General features: G+C 39.4%; 1 protein-coding gene across 10 annotated transcripts in view; it reads right to left on the reverse strand.

Moving 5' to 3' along the window:
* Positions 1-34: 34 nt before the first annotated feature.
* Positions 35-24891, reverse strand: part of Ih (hyperpolarization activated cyclic nucleotide gated potassium channel Ih) — a 204498-nt gene continuing 179641 nt past the window's right edge. For 8 of the 10 annotated variants that reach the window (XM_076369072.1, XM_076369074.1, XM_076369076.1 and 5 more), the window contains 7 exons: positions 16064-16213; positions 15344-15562; positions 14780-14926; positions 14574-14691; positions 13425-13713; positions 11910-12045; positions 35-11498 (listed from right to left, as the gene is read on the reverse strand). In XM_076369072.1, the coding sequence (XP_076225187.1) occupies positions 11352-11498; positions 11910-12045; positions 13425-13713; positions 14574-14691; positions 14780-14926; positions 15344-15562; positions 16064-16213 (1206 nt within the window). In that variant the 3' untranslated portion in view covers positions 35-11351. The remainder of the gene's footprint in view (positions 11499-11909; positions 12046-13424; positions 13714-14573; positions 14692-14779; positions 14927-15343; positions 15563-16063; positions 16214-24891) is intronic. The other 2 variants (XM_076369069.1, XM_076369085.1) reach the window with 1 other exon arrangement.

The raw sequence follows: 24891 nt of genomic DNA on the forward strand, positions 1-24891 counted from the left end.
ATACTTATTCTGTTCAATTCTTATTATGTTCATCTTATTCTTCTTATTTTTTTTTTTACCGTTTTCTCTTTTTGTCTGTTTTGTACAGTTTATAAAAGTATATTGGCCAAGTTACTGTAACCACTAGTTAGCCAGCTACGTGTCAAATCACATTAAAAAAATTATTATTCGCATCGTTAGAAAAAGAACTACTCTGCTGTGTCTTCTTTTTTTTTCCTTTTATTCATCATCATCTGTCACGTTTAAAGATACGATTTGCGCCTTTATAATCCGCGGCCACTAAACTGTTTTTATACTCTCTAGGATTTGCATGCAAACGTTACTTATGCTCATTATTCGTCCGTGTGTTTCCTTTACGTGTGTATAATCGTATGTCCTTGTGCTTCTCTTCGTACCGTTTAATAAAATATACAATTCAACCGCTGGCTAAAGTAACCGGAAACAAGAAAGAAGTACTTATACGTATGCGCCTCGAAGAATAATTCCGTCGTTATTATTCATTTTGTTTCACCTATTTTCTCGAAAACATTTGTCGTTTTCCAACGATCATTAATTTAGACGAGAATCGTCCACGCCGTAATTCCATTTCGTTCCCTTCCGTTCCATTTCCCCTTTTTCCCCTTCTTTTTCGTATGTACTCTGACATAAACGAACAAACAAACTTTCATTTACCGTGTTTGTGTGTTCATATGTGTATATATGTATGAGTATCGACGTGTGAGTTTCGAGTGTTCACCAAGATGCAGATGGTAGAAGTTTCAATTAAACCCTTCGGTCCGCGCTGACGCGTCCCCCGAATTTTTGCGCAGTGTTACTTGCTCGAGCCACGAGCTGGCCTAAAACGAAGTCATTATCATCGTCATCGTCATCGTACGCACACGCGCACGCATACATACTTAAGATCGCGCGTGAGGATAGCTTCCTTTCTTTCTTTTTTTGTTTTCTTTTGAATCATTTTCTGTTGTTGTCGTTTTGTTGTTGTCGATGTTGCTGTTGTTCTGGTTGCTTGCGAACACCTATCGCTCAAGCGCGCCGTATCACTCTGCGAACAATAGTTGTTTTGCTATTTTTGCGTTATCAATTTTTGTTTTTCGTCTCCGTTTTTTCTTTTCCTTTCTTTTCGAGCGCTCAACAAAGATCGGTGTAAAACAATCCGTGAACAACTCTCTTACTTTCACTCTCTCTTTCTCGCTCTCTCTTTTTCTCTGTCTCTCTATCTCTCTTTCTCACTCTCTAGCCACTATAGTACTCGTGTAGGGTATATTAAGCGTTAGCTTCTAATCTACGGGATAATTAATTAATAACCTATTGTATTTATCGGATACAATCTGGTTTCGTTTACTAGAAGTTCGACTACGAACGCGTTTGTGTTGAGTTCATCGATTGCTCGTCGCAATTGATAGGTGGAATGACGGTTGTGGAATTAAGGGAAGCTTGTGTGGGCCGCGACTAGAGAGTCGGGTGCCTCTACTCGGTTTAGTCGTGAATACTTCCGTGATTATCGAATGATGATTGAATAAGTGAATCAAGGAATGTACTTTGATTGATTTGTAGCTGGAGTGAGGACGATTAAAAGCTTTCGATGGATTAATATTTACGACTCAACCTAATAGTTTTGAGCTCACGTGTCCTGTCTCAAAAGCAACAAGAATTTAATTGTTACACATTGCAGTAGAATTGAGTACATTATGTTGAAACTGAGCATAAATTAATTTAAACTGTTTTAGACGATTGTGACGTTAATATTTTGAGAATGAAATTAGATTAAATTTGACATGCGATTAAGAGCAAAAATAGATTTTCAATTTGATCTATTTTGACCGATGTTTGACTTGATATTTCTTAAATAATCTAACTGTTGCACAAGGGTTAAACTTTGACCAAATTATGGAAAATGGTTTATTCGGGGAAGGAAACGTTGGAATGTTTTAGGTAACTTTTAAGTTGTATTTGATTGTAATGATGAAAAATAGATTTAAGAAAGAAATATCTATACATTTGAGACAGACCACGTATGTATCCGCCAGAGGAACAGAGAGCAACTTCTTACTGAACGTTACTGTTTTCATGAAAATTTCTGTTCTTCTTGTCGTTGAAACGAACAGAAACAACGGGGAAACGATTTGATCATTAAATGATTATTAAATAAATGAAACATAAAGTAACTCACAACATTTATTAATTGTCTAAACATTCTTAAATGACAGGAAACGCAAAATGACATCCTCAATGAATGTGTTAATACTTCGACCGCTTTGTAACTCGCACACAGTTGACGTATCCTCTTTTTTCAAACTTAAAAATTAATTTTCATGATTCGATGAAAACAAGTTAGTTAAGGTGTAAGAGATGCAGATAATTTGATAAAATAACTACTACGATAATTATTGGTTCGTAGATTCCTACTTTATTGAAAAGAAAAGATTTGTTGTTTGCATGATTGTTACTTAGGAGACCAAATTCATCTTTCCAAGATTTGCTAATAAAATGTTTATTGCATCTATGTCAAAACTCCAAAACAGAATATCGAAGTGTTTCTCCGAAGGGGTTGTTTCGATGTAGACAGTTTGTTTCTGTAAGTTGACGTAAGTTCTTCTTTACCGACAGCAGTAAATAACGATTACCAACCGAAAAGCCGTTCAACGTTCCTTTGGCGGGTATGTATAGTACCTTACTGGCGTGATCTCAGCCGGTTGACGGCTCAAAACTTAAGAGAGGCAAGGGGTGACGTCCATTTGTGGCGCTCCGCCCGATAGTAATGGCGGAATTAGTTTCGGCACGTCTTTGTTATTGGCCGAGCCGCCAACTGAGGTGGAGCGTGCGGCCGAATCCCCTTGCCCCTTATCACTTTTAAGCCACCGGCCGGTTGAGACCATGTCAATAACGCACTGTACATTGTTCCACATACAGAGCATTCGAGGAAAAATTGATCACATAATCATTGCTCGGGCAGAGAACTGCGGGGGTTGAAAAGCGGTTTCAAAAATAACGCGAGGATTCCTGCTGAACGGGTTACGAAGAACCGAAATAATTTTGTAATTGAAACATCAGAAATTAAAAAATTTGTTTCGAATTGGATCTGGTTACGAATCCAAAATCTTTCCCTGTTGTTAGATATTACATTTAAACACTGCAATATAATCAATTATTATTAACATCATGCGTTGGAAGATATATATAATCATTAGAAGTAAAAGTAATAAAAGCTAGTTTCAAATTTCAATATCAACGCATAACTCATTAAACATTCTTCAACGTTGAAGGTTTTCTTGTCGAAATAAACATTATTCATTTATCCAACCCCCCGTAATGATCATATTTTAAATAAAATTATGTGCTAATAAAAATACAATGTACTAAAATCGAATTTCGAAATTCAGAAAGAAAATCAAATGTTTGCAAATAGTTCCAGTAACAACGATAGAGGAATGCTTAATCAACACCGAGTCGATGTTAAATCCGTAACCAGAATTTCTATCACGAATGATGTCTGAAGTTTCGGTTCTCCATAACAGTGACCAGAAAACAAGCGTTTCGTGTAAGCTGTTTGGAGAACATGTATCGACACCGGAATTTTCAACCCCCTCGTCGACGAAACTGAAATCGTATTACGCCGGGGCGAGTCGCCGGCAAATGGCGGCCTCGCTCCAACACTTTCTACCGATACAGTACGCTACACCAGTGCATTTCACGCAACGGTCATACACAATTCAAACGAAAGTACATGTTATAATCGTTATACTCGCAACAACGCCTAGTTAGATTGTTCACCTGGATGATAACTTCACTATTCTTCCCAGAGCGATAAGAATATTTCATCAGTGTCCCAACTTCCGCACGCGTTGAACGACCCGATTCGTTTTTCCGTGAAATGAACGATTGAAAAGAAAAAAAAAAAATATTAAAAAGAAGGGAGGACAGAGAAGAATCGTCTTTTATTTGCAGAATCGGGAACAGTTTGAACAACGCGAACGACCGTTCGATCGCGTGCGAGGAGTTGCCCACTGACACGAGAACTCAATAATTGAACGATAGTTATAATTGCTTCACTTCGTTATCTCCTTTTTGTTCGTACATATTTTTTTTAACGTTTTTTGGTTTCTTTTCATCTGGTTCGTTTAGTCACTTTTACAATTATACTGCGTCTCGAACAAGCATCTATGAGTTTAATTTAATCCGCTACTATGCTTGCTTTTTGGGCTTGCATCCCCCGTCAGTTTTACATTGAACTCCAACCGAATTCACCGTACCCCGTAAACATTGGTAACAAACTTAGCGAACGATGTCTAATAGAAAAACGTCAAGAGATTCGTACCAGCGCTTGCATAGCATACATACATAGATTCATACGATAAGCGTGATTGCAACAAGATACACGCTTATGGTGTGAATTTTGTAGAAAACTCTTTCGTAGAAAATTGACGCTAGGGTAATGTTATATTTCTTTCTCTCTCTCTCTTTCTCTCCCTTTCGCTCTGTCTCTCTTTCTCTCTCTCCCTTTCTCGCTGCCTTTCTTTCGTCCTCTCTCGTTCTACCTTTCTCTCCCACTCTCTCGCTCTCTTATACTTTTTTTTTTGTTTTCTTTACAAGGCGTTTCTACGCAGGTTTCTCGCATGACGAGGATGACGTCTACTTGGTGCCACACTACTGGATCATTATTAGTTAACGATTAGCAACGATACTGTTGTCGTTTAATAAAAATGCAATCTACCGGAGAAACAGAGCTAGAGTCCGTTGTCATTTGAGTATCTACGATCAACCCCTTTGCCTCTCAACAACGATCCCTACGAGTTCGCTATAAATATAGATTTCTCTTCTAGCCACTAAACGTCTTTGAATCCTTGTCAAATTCTACAGCCAGCAACTGAAAGAATTGAAAACATTCGAACGAGAAGTATTCGTCGATCTTTCGATTTTTCTCATCGAATTTCGCATGGAACTTCTCGTCCGGTGGAGTGAAGAATGGATTGGTAACGCGAGTAACTAGACAACAATGTGAAATGACTGCTGTGTCAATGAATAATTAACAATCTTTATTAATAATATCAATCCAAAGGAATGAAACAGAGGACGCCACGATCAGGTATCGCGAGGCAAGAGGTCCAAGACGGAGAATGCGGCGGAACACGATCGCTAATCGTCTATAGGGTTAACCTGCATGAGATCTACAAGGCAATCGACGTGTAATTAGTCACTGTCCGTGATTAATATCCTTGATTTCGTTGTTCCAATCGCGAGCGCGCGCGCGAATTGAACGAACGCTGCCCCCGGACAAATGAAAAATCGGATCACGCTCGGAAATCACAGAGAGCACGAGTCACGCTTAGGGTCTACCAAGTTTGCTCGACGGTCAAACACCAGTCTTGTGTCACCCTGTAGAGATCATCGTGAAACGCTTTTTTTGTCAGTGTACTGTCTAACGAAGCTTAGCATTCTACTTGGCATTGGACAGTCGCATGTTTCGTTATCGATCGCTTTTTTTCCTTCAACTCTTCTTCTTTTTTTTTTTTGTTTTGTATCACGTTCGATCGTTGAAACCGGAAATGGAAACGGGAAACTCGTCTTCGTCGTTAATCGAATTTACGAGCCAATGATGTTTAAAAGTTAACGCGAATTGCGAGATTGAAAGGTATATCTCCTGTGAGCAAAGGGATTTCCTCTAGCGACGGATATTCAGAATTCTCTGTCGTATTACGTTTGTTTACAAGGGTGTAATATTATTCCCACCACATTTTGGAATACTGTGGTAAGCTGGGAGTTCTCGATAATTCGGATATTCAAGTGGAATCAATGGAAGTGAGAATAATATTGGGACAATGAAGCTACGAGAATGTTTGACAGATCTTTACATTTGAATCTCGCGCTACTTTTAAATGGCAACGCGTGGGAAGTTGAAATATATTTGAATCGCCACTGGGAATACTTGTACATTCACTTGACATGAGAAAACAAATTCTGTATTTAATATTTGTCGCTGATATTTCAAAGATTTGTAACATAAATTTCATCAGCATAGACATGACGTCAAAATTGAAATAAGATTAATATTAAAATAATTTTCTATATAACGAAGATATTAGAATATGTTTTACGTATTGCCGAAACATGTATCTATAGGATTCCTTATTAACATAAGTGGTTCAAGGCTAAAAAAAGGAAAAAACTGTAAAACTCCAGTTTTAAACAGTATTCCAATCAGAGTCCGCGTATCTATCGCTAGATCTAAAAACAGTGCTGCATCTTGCAAGGGTTCTGCCCACTATCCAGCGAGATCTCGTTGCGAACGTATCCTTGATCGCTCAAAACGAATTGTCTGATATGTAAGATCTGAGATACACATTCACGGCGCTACAGTCTTTTGTGTTATACTTTTATATGCAGCTCTAGAGACGGCTCTGGCTTATGTATATGTTCTCCGAAAGACAATCCCGCAATTCACTAACGTGTCTACAACAGCAATAACCGAAGAATTTTTCCTGTGAACTCATTCTCCGTCCCTTTTCCAAAATTCATCCCTTCCATTCCTGTTCCCCCGAAGTTTTTCCAAATTTCATCATTTCCGATTTCCAGACACCTCGACTGTGATCATCCCGTTTCAGCTAACCCGCGAAACCTATCTCCCGTTGATACAAAAACTATTCGCCTTTGTATTGTTTTTGTCCATTTTTTTTAAACATTTTTTTCTCGTTATTTCTCTTAATTACGTCTCACTCTTGTCGCTTAGCAATAAACGTGCACAGAGAGCGCGTCTCGAATAGTGTCGCACGGCTTTTTGTTTTAAATATCTTTATTTTATTATTATTTCCGTTCGTCCTCCCTTCGCTCATCCGACTTTCGATTCGATACAAGCCACACGGTTGTTTCCCTTTTATTTTTTCATTCCAAACAAAAATTGTTCGTGCTCTTCCTCGCGTCCCGGGAATGCTATGCTTTTTATTCTTTTCTTTTTAATCTGCGTTACGTGCGCGATACAATTATGTACAGATTAATGTTAGAATGCGTAACATTTACGGTTAGCACTTCGGGTTGTCGAGCAGTCGATCGTTTCATTTTTTTTTTGTTCTTTTATCAACATTAGCAGACAGTGGTTAAATAGTTTTCGTCTATTAGTTTAGCAGTGATAGTAAAGAGTTTTACAGCTTCACTTTTACCCCTTTGTCCTCCACGCGAATTTTAATTAAATCGTCCTCGCTGTTCAGCCTTCGCAATCCGCTCCGAATTAATAAGAATAATCTATCTCTCGTCCGTTTAAACTCTTTTGTTTCTCCCTTTCTTGCATTCTTACCGTCATCTTTCACACGCTCATTCTCTCACTCCCTCGCGCTCGCTCTTGTAATTTATGGTAGTCACGCGTACAGCACACCTTAGGCCCGAAACCATGCTGGCAGATTAGTCCTAGACCGGTTTTTTTTGTGTGTATAGATTAAACTATAAAAACGTCGGTCATGCGGTCTACGAGTATTCTACCACTGTGTTTTTTTTTTGTTTATTCATACTGGGACTCGTCCGGCCCCGTTCAGTGCGCATTCACCTTCATCATCGTCCCGCCGCTATTACATAATCGTCATTTTTTCTTTCATTTTCTTTATCGTTAATCAATAATATATTTATATATAATGTATATATGTATATATTCAGGATGACGTGAGGAGATGTAAAATAATGACAGAAAACTATCTCTCTCTTACATGAAAAATAGGTACTTCTGTTTTCCTCGCATGTGTGTAAGGGTGTTTTTTTCACTTTATGTTTACATATGTATATGTTTAATATGAAACGCATGGTAATAATACGCCTATTTTTCCTCTTACATGGGTATCCTCATTTTTCATTTGTTTTTATCTTTTTTATATACATATATACATACGTATGCATATATAGACACACACTTATGCATATATATACGTGACGCAAATACATACACACCCACACACGTATGCGTGTGCGCGCGCGTGTGTGTGTGTGTCATGTGTATATACGCACATGTATGCATAATCATATGTGCACAACTGTGTTCAACTAGGAAACGGAATGGCACGTTTCATTCACCCGCCATGTTGTGTATAATAATTATTGTGTGTGTGTGTGTGTGTGTGTGTGTGTGTGTGTGTGTGTGTGTGTGTGTGTGTGTGTGTGTGTGTCACTGTGTATGTGTGTGTATATAGTCAAAGTAACGAGTAACGTTTTCTATTAAATTAGACTCTTTACAGCGTTCATTTAAAGAAGAGTATTATTGTTAACAGATGTGACTTGTGCACTGTCGATTAACACTAAGAGGACTGTAAGTGGCTCCTGAACCATCGAACGTGGACAGACTAAACATTTAACGAATTAATTGGTTTCTAATTAATTCTCTAGTACTTAACAAATTTCTGAAGCTTCTAAACTCAACATTTTTGTCGAGGTTTTTGATTTGATGAAATCAATGAAAAAAGTGGGCAATTTCTAGACAAGGAACGTTTGGTTGAGAAATAAAAATTAAATCCAAGTGTAAAGTTAACATTTAAAAAGCCAGCCCTCTTGTTTCTAGAAACGACTGTAGTTACCCAAGATTGAGCACTTATTGTGTACTGAAAGTTACTAGTCACAACTGAGCCTTTCTTGTACTAAACGTGACTATAGTTACCTAAAATCGACGGTTCGCTTTTTAGTAAACATAACTATAGTCATCCAACACTGAACAACCATTTTTATGCAGTACAAGTGATTACATTCTAAATTTTACATTGGTTAACAATTCCGATTATATTAGAAATTTAAAGACCCTGTTCAACTGTTAAAAAGGATCAAATGTACATTAAAAGGAACAAGAATCTATAGTCAAATATTATATTATATAATAAAATAAATCTATAATTTATATAAAAATATGTTTTCCGGATAACACGATTCGTATAATCTTGCAATTGATCATTTATTTGTTTTCTTTATCATTGAATATATTTTGAGCAAAGTATTAACTGAAACAGTTAATCATTTATATGATACTACAGAGTAACAAATATGCTTAGTTTTTTTTTTATAAAATATGAAGTTCGCGCGTTCTATAAGTAGCGAAAAGGCTAACGTAAAGGTATCCAGTAAATCTAACAATAACTCCTAAATTATCATCGTGTTCGTGTTCAGAAGCCACCAATCCAAAAAATATATTCCTCGGAGCTGGCCCGCGGGCCCTGCCGCTAGTATAGAAACATCAGAAGCATCAACAGTCGCGTTAAACTTTCGAATACGCAAAGAATATATCACCGCTATCGGGATGCGCGTTCAACAGCTACAAAAATAATACAATTACAGTTTTGGTCAATTGACTTCGAACGTTAATCATCCGCGTAACCTCAAAAATTTTCGTCCAACGATTCGTGAACTCATCAGAAGAAGCTTTTATATCCCGGTGAAATCGGTCGCGTGAAAACTGTCCGTAAGTATTATTTGGTGTTGTCGGTGTTCAAAACCCTTCCTTGCGTTACAATTTTAAAACATTACATAATATCTTGCAACACGGTATTGACCACTATGCGATAGTACTTCGTACGCGCGCGCGCGCGCGGGCGCGTCGCCGCGGCGCGCGTCGTGCGTGTTTTATTTGAATTTTATTTTTCTTAATTCCCACGCGCACGCCTCGATAAACTGCCTATTAGTTATTTATGCGGTAGTGGATGTAGTAATCATTGCAATGATAATCGTAACAATAATAATAATTTATTACATAATATTTATAGCTTTTATCTTTCTTTGTCTCTTATAGTACATCGTGTCTGTTCTCGCCCCCGATTAAAAATGTTACTTCCCCCGCGTTCCACTTAATACATACCTATTTTATCCTCTTTTCTTCCTTCATCCTTTCGAACATTCATTGACGTTTTAGTCCTGGCAGCCCAAAGAACTCTCAACAAGTTAACACGGTCTCTTTGGGCCTACTGGATTAGACTTTTTATTTTTGTTCTCCTATAATAGTAGTTTCTCTCCCGTAGTACGTTCCCTAATCATTCACACGTCCCTAGCCCCTCCCCCTTGAACCCCTAACTCCTTTATGAAATTCTCGCGCCATTCCTCTAGCTTTCTTTTCCCCGTAGATCGGATCTTGTTAACGTTTCAGGACGGTCTTCCTAAACTCCGATACTTATCGCCGCCGGCTGTGAGCCACAGCTCGGCCAATCAACTCCGCCATGGCGATCCTCGAATCGGACGTGTTAGAAAATAAATCTTCCGCGCGGAAGTGAGCGAGTTCCGAAACTCTGGAATCCTCTTGCCTCTCCCATCCGCGTCGCTCTCGTCAGTTGCCTCGTTTCCCGATCGCCAGGCGCGAGCGTTCGCCATCTTGTCGGCTCGTCGCGATCTTGCCTCCCAGCCGCCATCTTCGTTCAGGGAATTCGCATACTCGCAAGCCGCGAAGCTACGGTTTAAAACACGGTCAACGAACTTAACAACTGAAATAATCCGGCACGTATTTTTCTCTGCGTTGCAACAGTCTCCTGCCTTCTTCGAAAGAAGAGTTGAACCAAATGAAAACCTTCCTCATCCCTTTCGCTCCATCCTTCCCCCCCATAAAAATTCGAAATTGATCCTAGCCCGTGTCACCAAGAGCGTTTCGCGGGATTTCGAGGCGCGAAACGCCGATCACTCGCGTGATCACGATCAGAGAGTCATTTTGCACAGCTGTTCTCGTTTAGGATTTGTTCGTAATGCGTCCGTCCGAGATACGGACAATGTAGTAATACGCTCTATAAATTTCTAGGCCTGCTCTTCGTCGTCGTTTAAGATCTTCATCCGTCGCCGTCGTCGGCCGCGTCTTTTCTGTTTTCGCTGTGGCTCGACGCTCGTCCGAACGACAGGCTTGGTGAAGAGACTCGCGGCAGGGAACGGCTCCGTGTCTTCTCCAATCGGCGGCGCGACCTTCGAACGTTTAATGGCTCCTCCAGTTTAACGCAACGAAGTGTACTATGGAGCGCTTCGATCCTTCGAAATTCATCCCCGCGCCGTGTCTTTCCGGTTAATCGTTTATTGCTGTGTTGGAAATCGTATTCGGTCTGTCCTCGATCCAAAACAGTGTCCTGTCAGGCTGCGCCGCCGTTGGAGAACGGGATACTTTGGTCAGTGCGGTTTTCCATGAACAGATTCCGGACAAACGTGCCGTCAGGTTAATATAAGAAGGCGCTAGAAACCGATCGCTAGAGGACTACTGGCATGGCATAGTATAACTATTTTATATGACTGCTTCTAGAGTAGCGTCCGGAATCCGTTACTCGAAACGGTGACCAACGATCCCGCGGACAGTGGTGAGGGGGGGCATCGCCACTGGTTTCAACATGGAGCCGTTAGTATCTCTCCGTATGCTAGCATAGCGAGTGTCGTCATTGATACGATTCCTTGTGGAAAGTGTCGCTTTTGTGGAAGATCTTCCGTCCCTCCCTGGAGAGCTCTTGGCTCGCGAAGTTGTTCTCAGACTTCGGTCTGGGCAACAGACAAGCTGGAAGAGTCCTCAGCTCCATGCTGTGCACCTGGAAACCGATTTATCGTTGTAAATCATTTTTAGGTCTTCTTATTCTAATATTCAAAATTGAATTCTATTCTTCTAGCGTTTTAACTCTATTATATACTGGTTTACATGACATATCTAATCTAGACAATGTTACATAGAAAAATAATGATTATTGAATATTTGCATAAGTATATCTAAAATTATGAAAAATCATAAAAAATAATATTTATCATTTTACTTATAACAAAATAGTAATTATATATTATGCAACAGTTATCTAAAAAAAAATGAAAGAGAAATAAATCTAGTGAAAGAAATAGAAGCAAAATGAGAAAGTTCAAGCAGTTAATTAAAGGGTCTTTAAAGTGTCTTCAGTTTATTGCTCTGAGAGACATGATTGATCACGAAGAAGTTAACGAGATATGTTTACCGATTCTTCACTGGCGCTGGCGTGCGCAGCTTGTTCCGCGAGCGCGTTCACTACAGCGTTTATCGTTTTTGATTCGCTGCCAAGATCCTCCTCGCGATGGGCCACCAGGTTTGGGTTCTTACCAATTTTGTTTAACCTACAAAGAGAGCATGATTAAGCGTAGGGAATGTTGCACGGAACACAACCAACGATTATTTCACATCGATTGACTTACAAACCGTTTAGCAGTACACAGGTTTACCCTAACCAAATATTATTATCCTGCCCCACGACTTGCAACAGACTTGTTATTATTTGTTCTAATACCACTTGCACCGCTAAAGGTTTTACAATGTGAGGTACAAGACCGGGTAAAAGAAAGTCAGTAGCTTTGAAACGTGTCCATTCAGAGTCACGTTTCCATTCAGAAATACGTTTACAAATGCATTTAAAGATTATTCAGAAAATCTTCAAATTCATTGGCACAATGATTGCTGTAGAAGATGTTAATGGTTTATGTCAAATTTATGCTTGTTGACACAATGAGCTATTTGCGTTTGCAATAAATAATTATTTCACTTAACTTCACAGTGCTAATAATGCAATGATAGCGTGACAGTAAATGTTTCCAGTGCTACATAAATCGAAAATTTGAAAATATGTTGTTCATTGTAAGTACAAGGTAAATTTACTTTTGTTCAAGTGAAAGCTACCAAAATGTCTTCGTGCAAAATTCCGTGTTAGCATGTTCGTTTACCGATACCAATTTCCGAAAATCGAATTTCCACAGTTCGATGTTCCAATCGAGAAAGCTTCGACTGCGAGACGTGACTCTGCGTGGACGCAGCAAAAGAGAATCCAACTCATTTAGAAAATATGTTATGCAAACTTATGAATATAACATTACTATGTAGTGAATGTGTCGAGAGTGTAGAGATATATTGTCGCGATGTATCCACGGTAACCCAATGAGTTCATAAGATTCCAAATTCGAAACACGCGACACACCGTCCAGTCGAATCGGCGGTTGCGCGTTTAAACGGATTTTCGAACCAGAAGTGGCAAATAGCGTTTGTCAGTGACCCTCTCAACTCATTTCGAACGTGTTGTTCGCAAGTTAGTGCGCTCTCGTTGTAAACTTTCTCCCCCAAAAGATTCTGCACTGTCCCGTATTATAGAAACATCAAAACAGAGTGTGTACAACCGTATTCTCCGTTATCCTTCTTTCTGTATCATTTCCTTTTGGTATGTCCAATATTCCCACAGCAAGACAAGTTTTATTCTGTGTCGTGTGAATGTGTAGATATGTAAAAGAAGCATATCGTGTTCCAAATCAGCGCATACAAGAGTGAAAATTAACAAATCGAAGTATAACATGTTGAAAGAGAAGCGACATGATTGAACGTGTCTGGACAACAAGAACAATGATTGAATTCGATTCGTCGGACAGTACACAATGCTCGAAAAAAATCAACATGGAGGTGGGAGTGATGATTGACATCTAGTAGCACACCAACTCGATAGAACAAACCTAACCAAAGCTTATACCTCTCGGCGGCAACGCTTTCCATCGTTCTGCGCATTAGCGGATACTGGTCCAATACGGCGTTGAAATGATCCACCGAGAGGCTGAAGAGATTGCAGTAGGTCTCCGCGCGGACCGAGGCCACCCGCCTCGCGTTCGTCAGCAGGCAGATCTCGCCGAAATACGAGCCGTCTGACAGCGAGGTCGCTACCTCGCCGTTCGCCATCACGATATCGACTATGCCTTCCTGTATGAAGTACATTTTCGAGCCGATTGTACCTTCCTTGATGATAATATCACCTGCAACAGGCAACCACTCCGTGGCGTCATTCGATCGTCTTTTAACAGGATCATTCTTTCTTTCCATGCCGTTCGGTTGTCTCTAGAGAACAAATGCTTTAACGCTAAAACTATCGAGCGAATCGACTAATATGTATTTTTGTAGACGAATTTCAAAACGGGTTTAAAATGTCGATTGTTTTATATTTTCGAACGCACATTAGACTAGTTCACTAACTAGTCAAATGGTTTTTTTAACGATTGCAAAAGTATAAATCTGAGATGGATCAATTTGATTCAGTTAACACTAAAATTAGTACACAAATATCAAAACGGGTTTAAGATTTCGATTGATTCACGTTTTCGAATTCGCATTACCGAATTAGTCAAGTCATTTTTTGGAAAAGTGTACTTTTTTAACAATTGCTAAAATGGAAATCTGAGATGGGTCAATTTGATTAGGTTAACACTAGAATTAGTATTTCAAGGTCGATATTTCTCTATCTTCGATTCTAGCAGAAATTAAGTGTCTGTTCTTCTCGATGTTCGATATGGTTTGCAAACAGCAGGAGCTACACGGCTAAAGAAATCGCCGGAGAAATCATTCAGTTATGTAATAATTCTCAGTCTAAGATTCCAACTTTTTTTTGGGTTTCACGAATTATTTTTAGCATTCGTTCCACGAACATCGAGGAAGATCAACGTAGGCTGTCCCACTGTGTTCGGAAGGCTGCGCACAGTTTTTACGCAGGCCCAATTTAGCTCACTTAAGAAACTGTTACACGGATATATCATCCTCCTCTCAGGATCTTCTTAACAAGATACAATTAAACATAATTAATACAGCGGGTTCCGCCGCGCCGTCCAATCTGAGTGTATACCTGGTTGGAAGACTTCGTATCTCAGCTTCGTGACCACGTCCGAGACAAAGTTCGAATCGGCGTTGGCGAAGAATGGCACCGACGCGACCAGCGATCTGCAGTTGTAGTTGATCACGTCCTGAAATAAACGCGAAGACGACGTTACAAGTTTTCGTCCGCTGATTAAGAACGGATGCTAGTGAAACCAGCTTTTCGTCCAGGCGTACTTCTCTCAGTTTCTCGGACAACTCGCCGAGAATCAATTCCTCGTCGAAGAATTTGCCCTGGTAACGGTGTTCGAAGTACTCCGTGATCCTCTGTCTCATCTCCCGTGGTAACTTTCGATAGGCCATGTATTCCTCGACTTGTTTCACCTGGTTTAAGTAAGAACGTTCAGTAATTCGAAAGACATCAGCTTCAATCAAGGATTTACTCTTTTGATATTAGGAAAATTGGCATTTCTGACGATTTTTCGTAAGACAATAATATTGATCTTTTTTAGAGATCTTTAATTATTCATATTTTCCATATGTATTATATTATTCAATTTTTCACAAATAACTAATAATCCAAGTTACTGGTTGAATAGCGAAAGGTTGGACTATATTTTTGGAAGACTCTAGATCACTACGGATCTAGACCGTTTAAGATTCCGTAAAGCAAACTTTTTTTTCTCAAATAAAGGGTATAATGTCCCTTTTTTGAAAATGACACTTTTTATTTATATTTATTAAATTGAATGCTATTGCTGCGTCGTCATTCATGTCGTTTATTTTAGGAACGTTAACTACCTTCTCTCGGTATTGTCTTCTAGAGGAATCGAGAGATTGGATGAGATTCGTCGCGTGTCCGAGGAAAAGTGCGTAACAGGTGGCACCACTGATCATACTGAGCATAGTGAGCCACATGTCGGTCAAGGACTGCGGTGGAAACCTTCCGTATCCTATGCAGAGCATGTGCGACATGGCTTTGAAAAGGGCCCATGAGTATTGTTCCAGCCAGAACGAGTCCTGGAAAAATTGGAGTGGAATATTACGTCAGCTAAAACCGTCCGCGAACCGAACAACAAACTTTGAGCTTCCGTGCTTCGAAGTTTTTTATGTTGCAATTTTTTTCGTTGAACCTGTTTCGAACCAATTAGAAAATAAATTAACATTTATAAATTATGCGAAACCTTTGCCTTTCTATTTCAAATATTGATTCAATATTTATCCATTCATTATACCAAACTGTAGATGCAACAGCTGAAACGATTGGTTTCCACTTTTACGTTGCCATTTTTTCTGAATCTGTTTCGATTAAAAAATAGATTAACGATCATAAAATGTACCTTTGCTTTTTTGATTTCAAATATTAATTTATTATTTACTGATTTATTATATTAAACTATAGACTCAACGAGTGAGACACTTCTGTTTTTCACAAATAAAAAATCAAATTTGAACGAGCATTAAATTGATCTGCAGTACCATCGATGCACGTGAAGGTACTTAGACAATCGGAATACTCACTTGCAACTCGTTAATGGCCACCCACGAGTTACTAGGAAACCCTTGGAGCATAGGAACCAGGAATTGCAGGCAGCCACTCCAGTGGCCGATCAGTAGCATCATGCAAATCAGGTTAAAAATCCGCATGAACACCGATGCCATATTCAGGAACTGCCAACAACAATGGTAAAAGTTTACTCTCGTGCCGGCCGTGGTTGTCACGATGTTGTTCACACTCCGATTAAAGAACTTCTCTCGTTATCCAAAAGCTCCGGTTGCGTAGTGTACAGCAAATAAAGCAAGTGTTGTACAAAAACGCGTCAAATATATTAATTCACTGAATACATTGTCAAAACTATCTTAATAATTGTTATCCAAAATTCTGAGTCAAAGACCAAGTAAACTACCTTGACGTTCCGCGATCCAGACCGAAATCAATCGTCTGAACAATTCGCATCTTTTTCTGATGTATAATTAATCGGAATACTATAAACAACGTTAACATACACTGTTCAATAATCTTTTATTAAAAGAATACAATACTATTGGAACAGAATTAGTTTTAAAAAACATTGTATTTCTTTCTAATGAAATCAGACTACAGTTTCAGGTCTGAACGTGAACGTTATCAGTGTACTTTCTCTCCTAAGTAGTCTTCGCTGTTCATACTTCCGGGTTTCAGTTCTCAGTCCAAAAAAAGCATGCTACATTAGAAAATACGCATCACGTGGCACACAAAAGAACAAGTCAATATAACCTAAAAAACGTTTATAATAATGATTACTCTACAAATGCTCTAACAGAAGAAACAAAAATAACTGTATATAGATAATATATATATATATATATATATATATATATATATATATATATATATATATGAATATATACATATATATTATATACGTAATGTACCAATCATTTGCACTGCTGGCCAAGATTCGCAGACCCGCTTATAGGCCGGACCTGTTCAGAATCTGTGATGGCGTCGAAAACAAACAACCTGACGCCTTTATCGCAAGTTACATTCAACTGCAACGTGAACTGCAATACTGTTCGAACTGAACAGCGCGCCATAAGCACGATATGGGAATCTAAGTCCTTTTCTAAGTAAAAGAAGCTGGAGAACGCAGGAACTACTCGAATGAGGGCGAGGTACTATTCGAGATCACGATTTGCATTTCTATTCTCGTTTTTCCTGTTTGGATCTGCAACGTCTAATTGTATTCTGCTACGAATAACGATATGTATATTACATCACATGTACTGTTCATAACGTATATTCAATTTGAAAACAGTTTGGCTCGGCAATTTTGTATTTGGTAGCCATTTTACTTCAGACGCGCATCAGCGCCATTTTGATTTTATATATTGCAAATAATCTTGATTCTAAACGGAAATATATATTTTTCCATGATATATTTATTGTGAAATAAATTTAAAAATGGCATACTTCAATGTTTAAATAAATTGGATTGGTGTCTTATATATATTGGTGATCTTAAAATGACTATAGTAAAATTGTAGTTTGAAATACTTAGAACTATTTTTAATTTATACAAATTTTCTGCTGAATATTTTTTATTGTTGTGAACAGTATCTCATGTACGCAAGCAGTAAACATTTTACATCTATCTTACCCATTTCATTAACAATTCAGATCATTGAAATTCCAGGGAAGTTGAACGAATAGATTTGAAGATTTCATCAGTCAGTATTCCAGGAAACCGTGTTTAATTATATTTAAGCAACCATTTGAACGTACGATAAACACTTTAACGACCGAATGCATAATTCATTTTTAATAGACTCGTTTGACAAGTTCCATTAATTAACAGTTTGAAGCTCAGCGAAGCTTGATTCCAATCGGAGGAAAAAGTCATTCTGAGACATCGAATTCCGAAGAAACGTAGATGCGAGATATTCTTTAATGAATCAGAGAATCGAATTGACAAACATAACCGATCATCTTCCTTTGACAGGGTCTGATAGTTAATTCGTAATTTTCATTGACGCGCGCGTCGTATCCGAACGGCGAACCAGTCGTCGACGGAACTAATTAAACGTGTCAACGGGAGATTTATTGGGACCGATTAACCGGCTGATTAAAGATTCATTAATGGAATAAAACCGACGCGTACGTTTATTTTTTCCTTCCCGGCGTTTATCCCGAACACAGGTACGACTTCGAAATTCGACGCAGTACAGTTCACGGAATTATTCATGCAATACGACCGCGTTGGATTCAAGCTGAAAGCGATTTGAATTTCAGAAATGCGGATCAAGTCGATTCCATCGCGTTTTTCTTTTCGCACATCGCGCCCGAAGCACACTCCGAACATAGTTTACCATCGCTGTTTCCTCTATTCTTCTCTCTTCTGACCTCGTCACAGAATACTTATTTCCTATCTGGACCGAATTTTCGTGAAAAAATAGGAACGTGATGCGGCACGGATTAGTGCAACGTCTTCATCCCGGATAAGCGAACACTATATATATCTTCATTCAGAACGATTTCATTGAGTGATTTCCTTCTTCTCGCGACTAAAGTGTTCGATTATCAAACGTGACACTTCGTTGCAATAAATCAAGTCAATGTTTAATTCAAAATAATGTTCAGAAAATGAAAAAAGATATATTCTATTCAGCGATACATTAAATCTAAATAATTTCGTCGGATTTATTATTTTTCATTTTTTTTTTTTATTGCTTTACCGCGAACTTTTTTCTCCGATCATCCGTCGCGTCATCAAGACTTCGTTATCATTCCCAGGAATCCAATGACCTAAAAAGGAATAATCAGCAGGCAATTAAGCTCGCTTTCTCGAATTCGGTTCTCGTCGAGGGGTTGTGCTCTGCGCTCTCCAATCGATCCGGGGTCTAGAGTCTAAGGATCGGTATCAGGGGGTTACAATGAGTATGTGCGTATTGTGGGGTATGTACAGCACACGGCCGACGCGAGCGTTCCCGTTTCCGTTCACCCGCCATTTTGGAAACGCGCGCCGAAAGGAAGCCCAGTCGCGGGAAACGATCTCCGACCCCGGTAATCCGCGACCGATCTCGGCAAGTTTTCCAATTTAAACCGCGGCTCGGCCCGATACTCGAACAAGTGTTATCATTCTTATTGTCGTTTCATTTCCGACCCGGGGACCGGTCCGCAAACTTAGCCGATCGGTCTAGCACCGCCTGATTGCATTGAGACTCTTTATCTGGACCAGCTCTTGCGAAGAATCGCAGAGGAAATTAGTAAAATCGGAATTTCGACACTTTGTTAACCCCTTCGAACTAAGGTTTTTACTTTGTCCTTGGTTTTGAAATGGAAAATAGCACTGCGCTTATTGTATTATATTATATCAGTGAAGTAGATGTTATATTTAAGAAGTTTGAATTTTGAAAAAATATTTTCCCAATAATTTAAGGCGAGAAGTAATGTATTTCAAATTGCTAGGTTTAAAAGGGTCAATTATGAATTAAACGGAAGTATTAATGAAATATTTAATTGAACCGATATATTCTTGAACTTTTTTGTATGAAGTATCTGGTCATCGTATGCATTTTGAACCTTTGTTGCTATGGTTCTTAGAAAATAAGTGAATAGAAAAGATAATCTTCATCAACTTCAAAATAATTGATTACTACAGAATCGCAGAAGGCAACAAATATAATTTTGCTTCATCGACTAAGTATTATTTCATCAGAAAATTAAAAGCAATCTAATTTCAACGAAGCTACAGTACAATAGACACCTAATAACGCGTAATCGATTCCATCGCGCAAACCAGACTTCATATTATCGAAACCGTACCTCATTACGTCCCACTCGATACCGTAATATAATGGAAATTATACGATTACTTCCATCACAATATTAACATGCGCGTCTCAAATTATTATAACATTACTCTAGCAATCAATACACGCTAATCAACGAACGCTGTAAACGTATCAATGCAATCAGTGCCTCTCGCGAACAACGCAACCCGATTCGATTCCATCGAGATTTTTTCTCGGAGTAACGGGCGACCGCGTGTTTCACGTGTAATACGTCGAAATCAAATGGCGACGATCGGTCGTTACATCGAAAATTCCCTTCTCAGTCTCTCTGTAGAGGGAAAGAGACAGAAAAAGAAAAGTCCGAAGGTGGATTGCCATTCGATTTCGATCGAGCGAAAACTAAAAACAAAGCACACACAGTGTCCGGCCAAACTGACGGGCTGTATAATGTAAGATGTATGGTAGAAATGGATCGCGCGACTCTTTCTAACGACAACAATGATGATCGATGGGCTGACGAAAAACAACGATTCGATGTTTTGCATTTCATGTTTTTTTCTTTTTTTTTTTGCTTCTGCACCTACTGGACAATTTACGGGTTGTATAATATTACGGGGGTAGCAGGGGTTGTGGGTAAATGGGCGTGGGGGGAGGGCGATGAAAGACTTACTGCTAGACCACAACTAATTATCAATACATTACCTGGCAATTAATAACCAAACCAACCAACGAAACAAACAGTTCATATGTATATATGTATATATAAATATATGTTATATATATAAAATATATTATTTATATATCTATATATATATATATATATATATATATATAAAAACAAAAACAAGATAGAACGAACAAACTAACAAACATCGTCATGCGGTACACATACACGGGCGCGCGCGCGCGCCCGCCACACAGCGCTACAAGTTCAAAGAGTTTGATTGTAAATGATGATGGTCTCGAACTTGGTCGCGGTATCCGGGCGGTGGTAGTGGTGTGTCCGCGCGCGCGTAAAACAGATCTACGGAATGGCGCGTGGTTTATTCTTTTTTCTTTTCTTTCGTTCTTTTTTTCTCTCTTTAGTCTATTTTCTATTTCTTTTTCTTTTTTTGTTTGTTTTGCTCTTTTTGTTCTTTCTTTCGTTCACGCATGGGAGCGCGCGCATAGTGGATATGCATACGCATGGTTCTGAATCATTCAGAAAACAAAACAAAAAAAAAAACAAACAGAATTACGGAACAAAAGACGAAACGAGAAACAAAAGAAAGATAACCGGAGAGATAGAGAGATAGAGAGACAGAGAGAGGTGGAAAGATAGAGAGGGGGGGGGGGGGGGGGGAGGATTAGAATGAGAGAGACGAACAAAGGAACGATGTATGTATACATGTGCACAGAGTAACTGAACATCCAGCTATCTGTTCTACACGATGGACGATAATTCAAGTTCGTTGGAAAGAAACAACGGCAGCTGTATTCGGGACAGCTGTTCACGATTAACAAGACAAATTAACAGAAAATAGAGGAACACAATAGAAAATAATTGATGAGAAACTGTTCGGTGACAAGTGACAATGGTGTTCTTAGTATATTCGCAATAATTCATGAAGGGTACTGATACGCAGGACAGCACGAATGGTATGTATCGCTAAGAGAAAAAGCGAAGATCAAAGGAAGAAAGGGAAACATAAAGTTAGAACTCTATATTAAAAATGTAGAAGCAAAGAGGAATGAAGATTGACTAAGAATATGGCTGTAAATGATCAACCAATAACCAACCGATCGAAGATGATCCAGCGAATGATAAATAATGAGAACAGGGGCGCACACAGAGACACTGAACGATCAATGAGTAATACTTAGAGGATCGAAGATAGAAGGAAAAATAATAGTGTAACTGAAGAAAGACAGAAGGAGAAGAGGACGAAGGGACAGACAGAAATATAGAGACAGCCATAGAAACAGAGGGAGAGAAAGAGAGACAGATAGAAATAGAGAAAAGGAGAGACAGAGAGAAAACGTAAAAAAGAACGCCAGCTGCCAAGTCAAACAATCATCAAGCGGCGAAAAAGCCAGGCTCTAAGCAACGATGCAAGCCACCTCTTCCTCTCGCTATCGTTCTTTATAGTCTTTTTCTGTTTCTCTGCGCCTGCTTGCAGCCACACAAAGATAGCCAGCCAGTATCGCGCAAAGGTGGGCCGGGGATGGGGTTTAAGGGCTGGGCTGGGTTGGATGAGGCTGAAGGGTGCAGATTTTCTTGGCCGAGGAGCAACAGCGGCTAGAACACCGGGCGCTGGAAAGGTGAAAGTCGTTCGTAAAGTGGCGGTAGGGGTTGGTAGCGAGCTCTCTACTCTCATACACTGCGCCCTAATTGTTATTCCGTTTCCTTTCTGGCTCGTTTCATTTCCGTTCTTTTTTTTCGTTACTTCGTGTCTAGGGAAAAGAACAGCGATACGCCTCGGACGGAAAGGAGAGGTCTATTGGGCACTCGAGGGGCGGGTTTCAATGATGATGGCCGGCGATGGGCTCGCACTTGATTCAAACGCGCTCGAAACGTCCGATACGAGGATCCCGTGACGCTTTGAACGTTATTTCATGCAGTTGCTTGAATGATAGAATGCACTTAAAAAGATAGCAGGGAAGCTTCTTTTACGTTCGTCGGATTCTATAATGGATCCGAGTGTTTTCACGGTGATTCTTGGGTTCTCGGGCTCGCGAATGGAGCAAATTTGTTTAATGGTTCAATATAAATTTTTGAGATTAACTGGCAAAGTTTGCAGATTTTGAAAAAAAAATATTCAGTGGAACATTGAAATTTCATTTGAGCATTGATATCGACGGAAGAGAATGTTATTGTAGATCATTTCTTTGGTATTTTTTCACGTTGTAATCGTGGACTCGAGAAGGGCGACATTAATGCTTGGAAATTGAATCTTCTTTAATGACTGATTACAGTAATACTGATACTAGAAATTTGACAGAATTCAACGTTATTGTTAACAACGTTCACACTTCGCTTCTATTTATTTGGATGTAGAATATTTAACCCTTAACTGTGAAGTCTCAAGGACATAATGATATTCTTTGGATAAACGATAATTTTGCTTTGTGCAGAAGTGGTTTAACAGTTTAGTCGAGTGAATTAAAGGGTTAAAGTACGAACTGATCGATAACAGGTGACACTTCTGGTATAAATGTATCAAATGTTTCGCAAAACCGAATCGAATTGGTGAGAATTTCGCGAACGTCGTTGCTTCGATGAACGCTTGTCGGAACAGCGTCAGAAAAGGGGGGATTGGCGAGTTGAAATTTCTACGGTACAATGGAACTGTTCAAACAAGAAACTTCTACTGGAGCAAGAAAATCTACATCGCTTCTCTTCTTAACTCGCTAAGAAACATTGATGCGATACTGTGATACTGATCCGTGCTCATGAACAAATCGCTTTATGTCCTGAATCATGGCATCTTTTTACTGCCATCTTCGTTCCAGACGTTTCGTGACGGAGTACAAAACGTTGTCAACGATCATTAGCACAGTAAATCAAACTGAACGAAATGAAAAGGGAGAATATCTAAAGTATATGTATATATATATATATCCATAGCAACATTTCAATGGAAACGGTACTTCAACACTCATTCTACAATTACTGAAATAATAGAAAAAAAAAAACAAATTATACTCGTCTACCCGATAATCAAAACGGTCCAATCGATCAAACGTATACGTAAGTAATATACTACAGCAAAAAGAAAAGGTCGCGCGAGAAACAGACGCGCTCTTCTAGTTCTCGCGACGAACCCTCTAAACTAAAGTTTTAACCGTGGCTGCCCGGGTGGTTCCAGGGTCAAAGTACCACCAGGACATAAAGGGTTGAACAATATCGGAATTGTGAACTGTAACAGTCATATTCACGGAGGAGCCGGACATCCGAATGTTTTCCGGGTCCCTTCAACTTCCGCGTCCGTCATTTCCCAAAGAACCCTGTAACACAAAGTGTACTCTACCAAGAACAAAACGAAGAGAACGGAAAAAACAAACGAACGGGAAACAAAGAGAAAACGGAGAAACAAAGGAGAAGAGTCAGAACGACAACAACAACGAAACGAATGAAAACAAAAAGAACATCCAAAGCGACACGAGGCTCACACCGAGAACAGCAACAGAAACAAAAAAGAAAGATGGCGGCGAGGAATATCGCGCCCATCGCCCGCAGCGGTTCACAGTGCTCGCGCGATTTTGCAACAAAGCGACAGAGAAGGGACGCCCAATCAACGTGCGCTCGTTTGTCAAAGGATCGTGCACACCGTCTAGCGATCAAAAAAGCATTTCCAAGAGACTCAGTGCGTGGACAAAATGGTGGCTAGTTTTGTCAACGGAACGCTGCGGCCGCCTTTGTTCGTCCGGCGCTACTTAAACGGATCAACCGTTCCTCTGTTTACGGCGGTTCTATGCGGTGGGTGGCGTGGGATGAAAAAAGGGGTTCGATAAAGTACGTATTCAAGAACACCTTGGTTGGAGAACGTCCTAAAGGGTCGGCGAACTCAGTCCGCACCGGTGCTTGGATTTTCACGTCAAGGTAAGAACGAAAGAAAATAGGTAAAACCCGCGAGGAGAACGGCGACAGACGGGAAACAGATAGGAGGACGGGTATATACTCGGAAAAATATAAATATATAGCAAATCAGACGAGAGTAACCAGAGAAATAGAGAGACAGAGACAGAAAGTAAGAGAAAGAGAGAGGAGGGATCCACGATAGACGATCACGGTTTCTCGATGCGTCTCGAATCAAAATGTCTGTTCGGATCGTACCGCGATTTTACTTTGCTTCTCTTCGTGGTGACTAGTTTTTTTCTCGTTTTTCTTTATCACGCACGGAGGGCAAGACGTTTCTTGTGACTATAGTTTCTAGGATATTCTTTATATTTATTTATTGATTTCCTTCTAATACTAGAACTACCGATAAAATAATGGGTTTTCCTATTTCGCAATTATTCATATCTCGAAAGGATCAAATACCCAAAACGATTGTAAAAATGAATAGTTTCAGTTGAAAACTGTAATAAATACA

The sequence above is a fragment of the Nomia melanderi genome, chromosome 1 (assembly GCF_051020985.1).
Source record: "Nomia melanderi isolate GNS246 chromosome 1, iyNomMela1, whole genome shotgun sequence".
NCBI classification, from domain to species: domain Eukaryota; kingdom Metazoa; phylum Arthropoda; class Insecta; order Hymenoptera; family Halictidae; genus Nomia; species Nomia melanderi.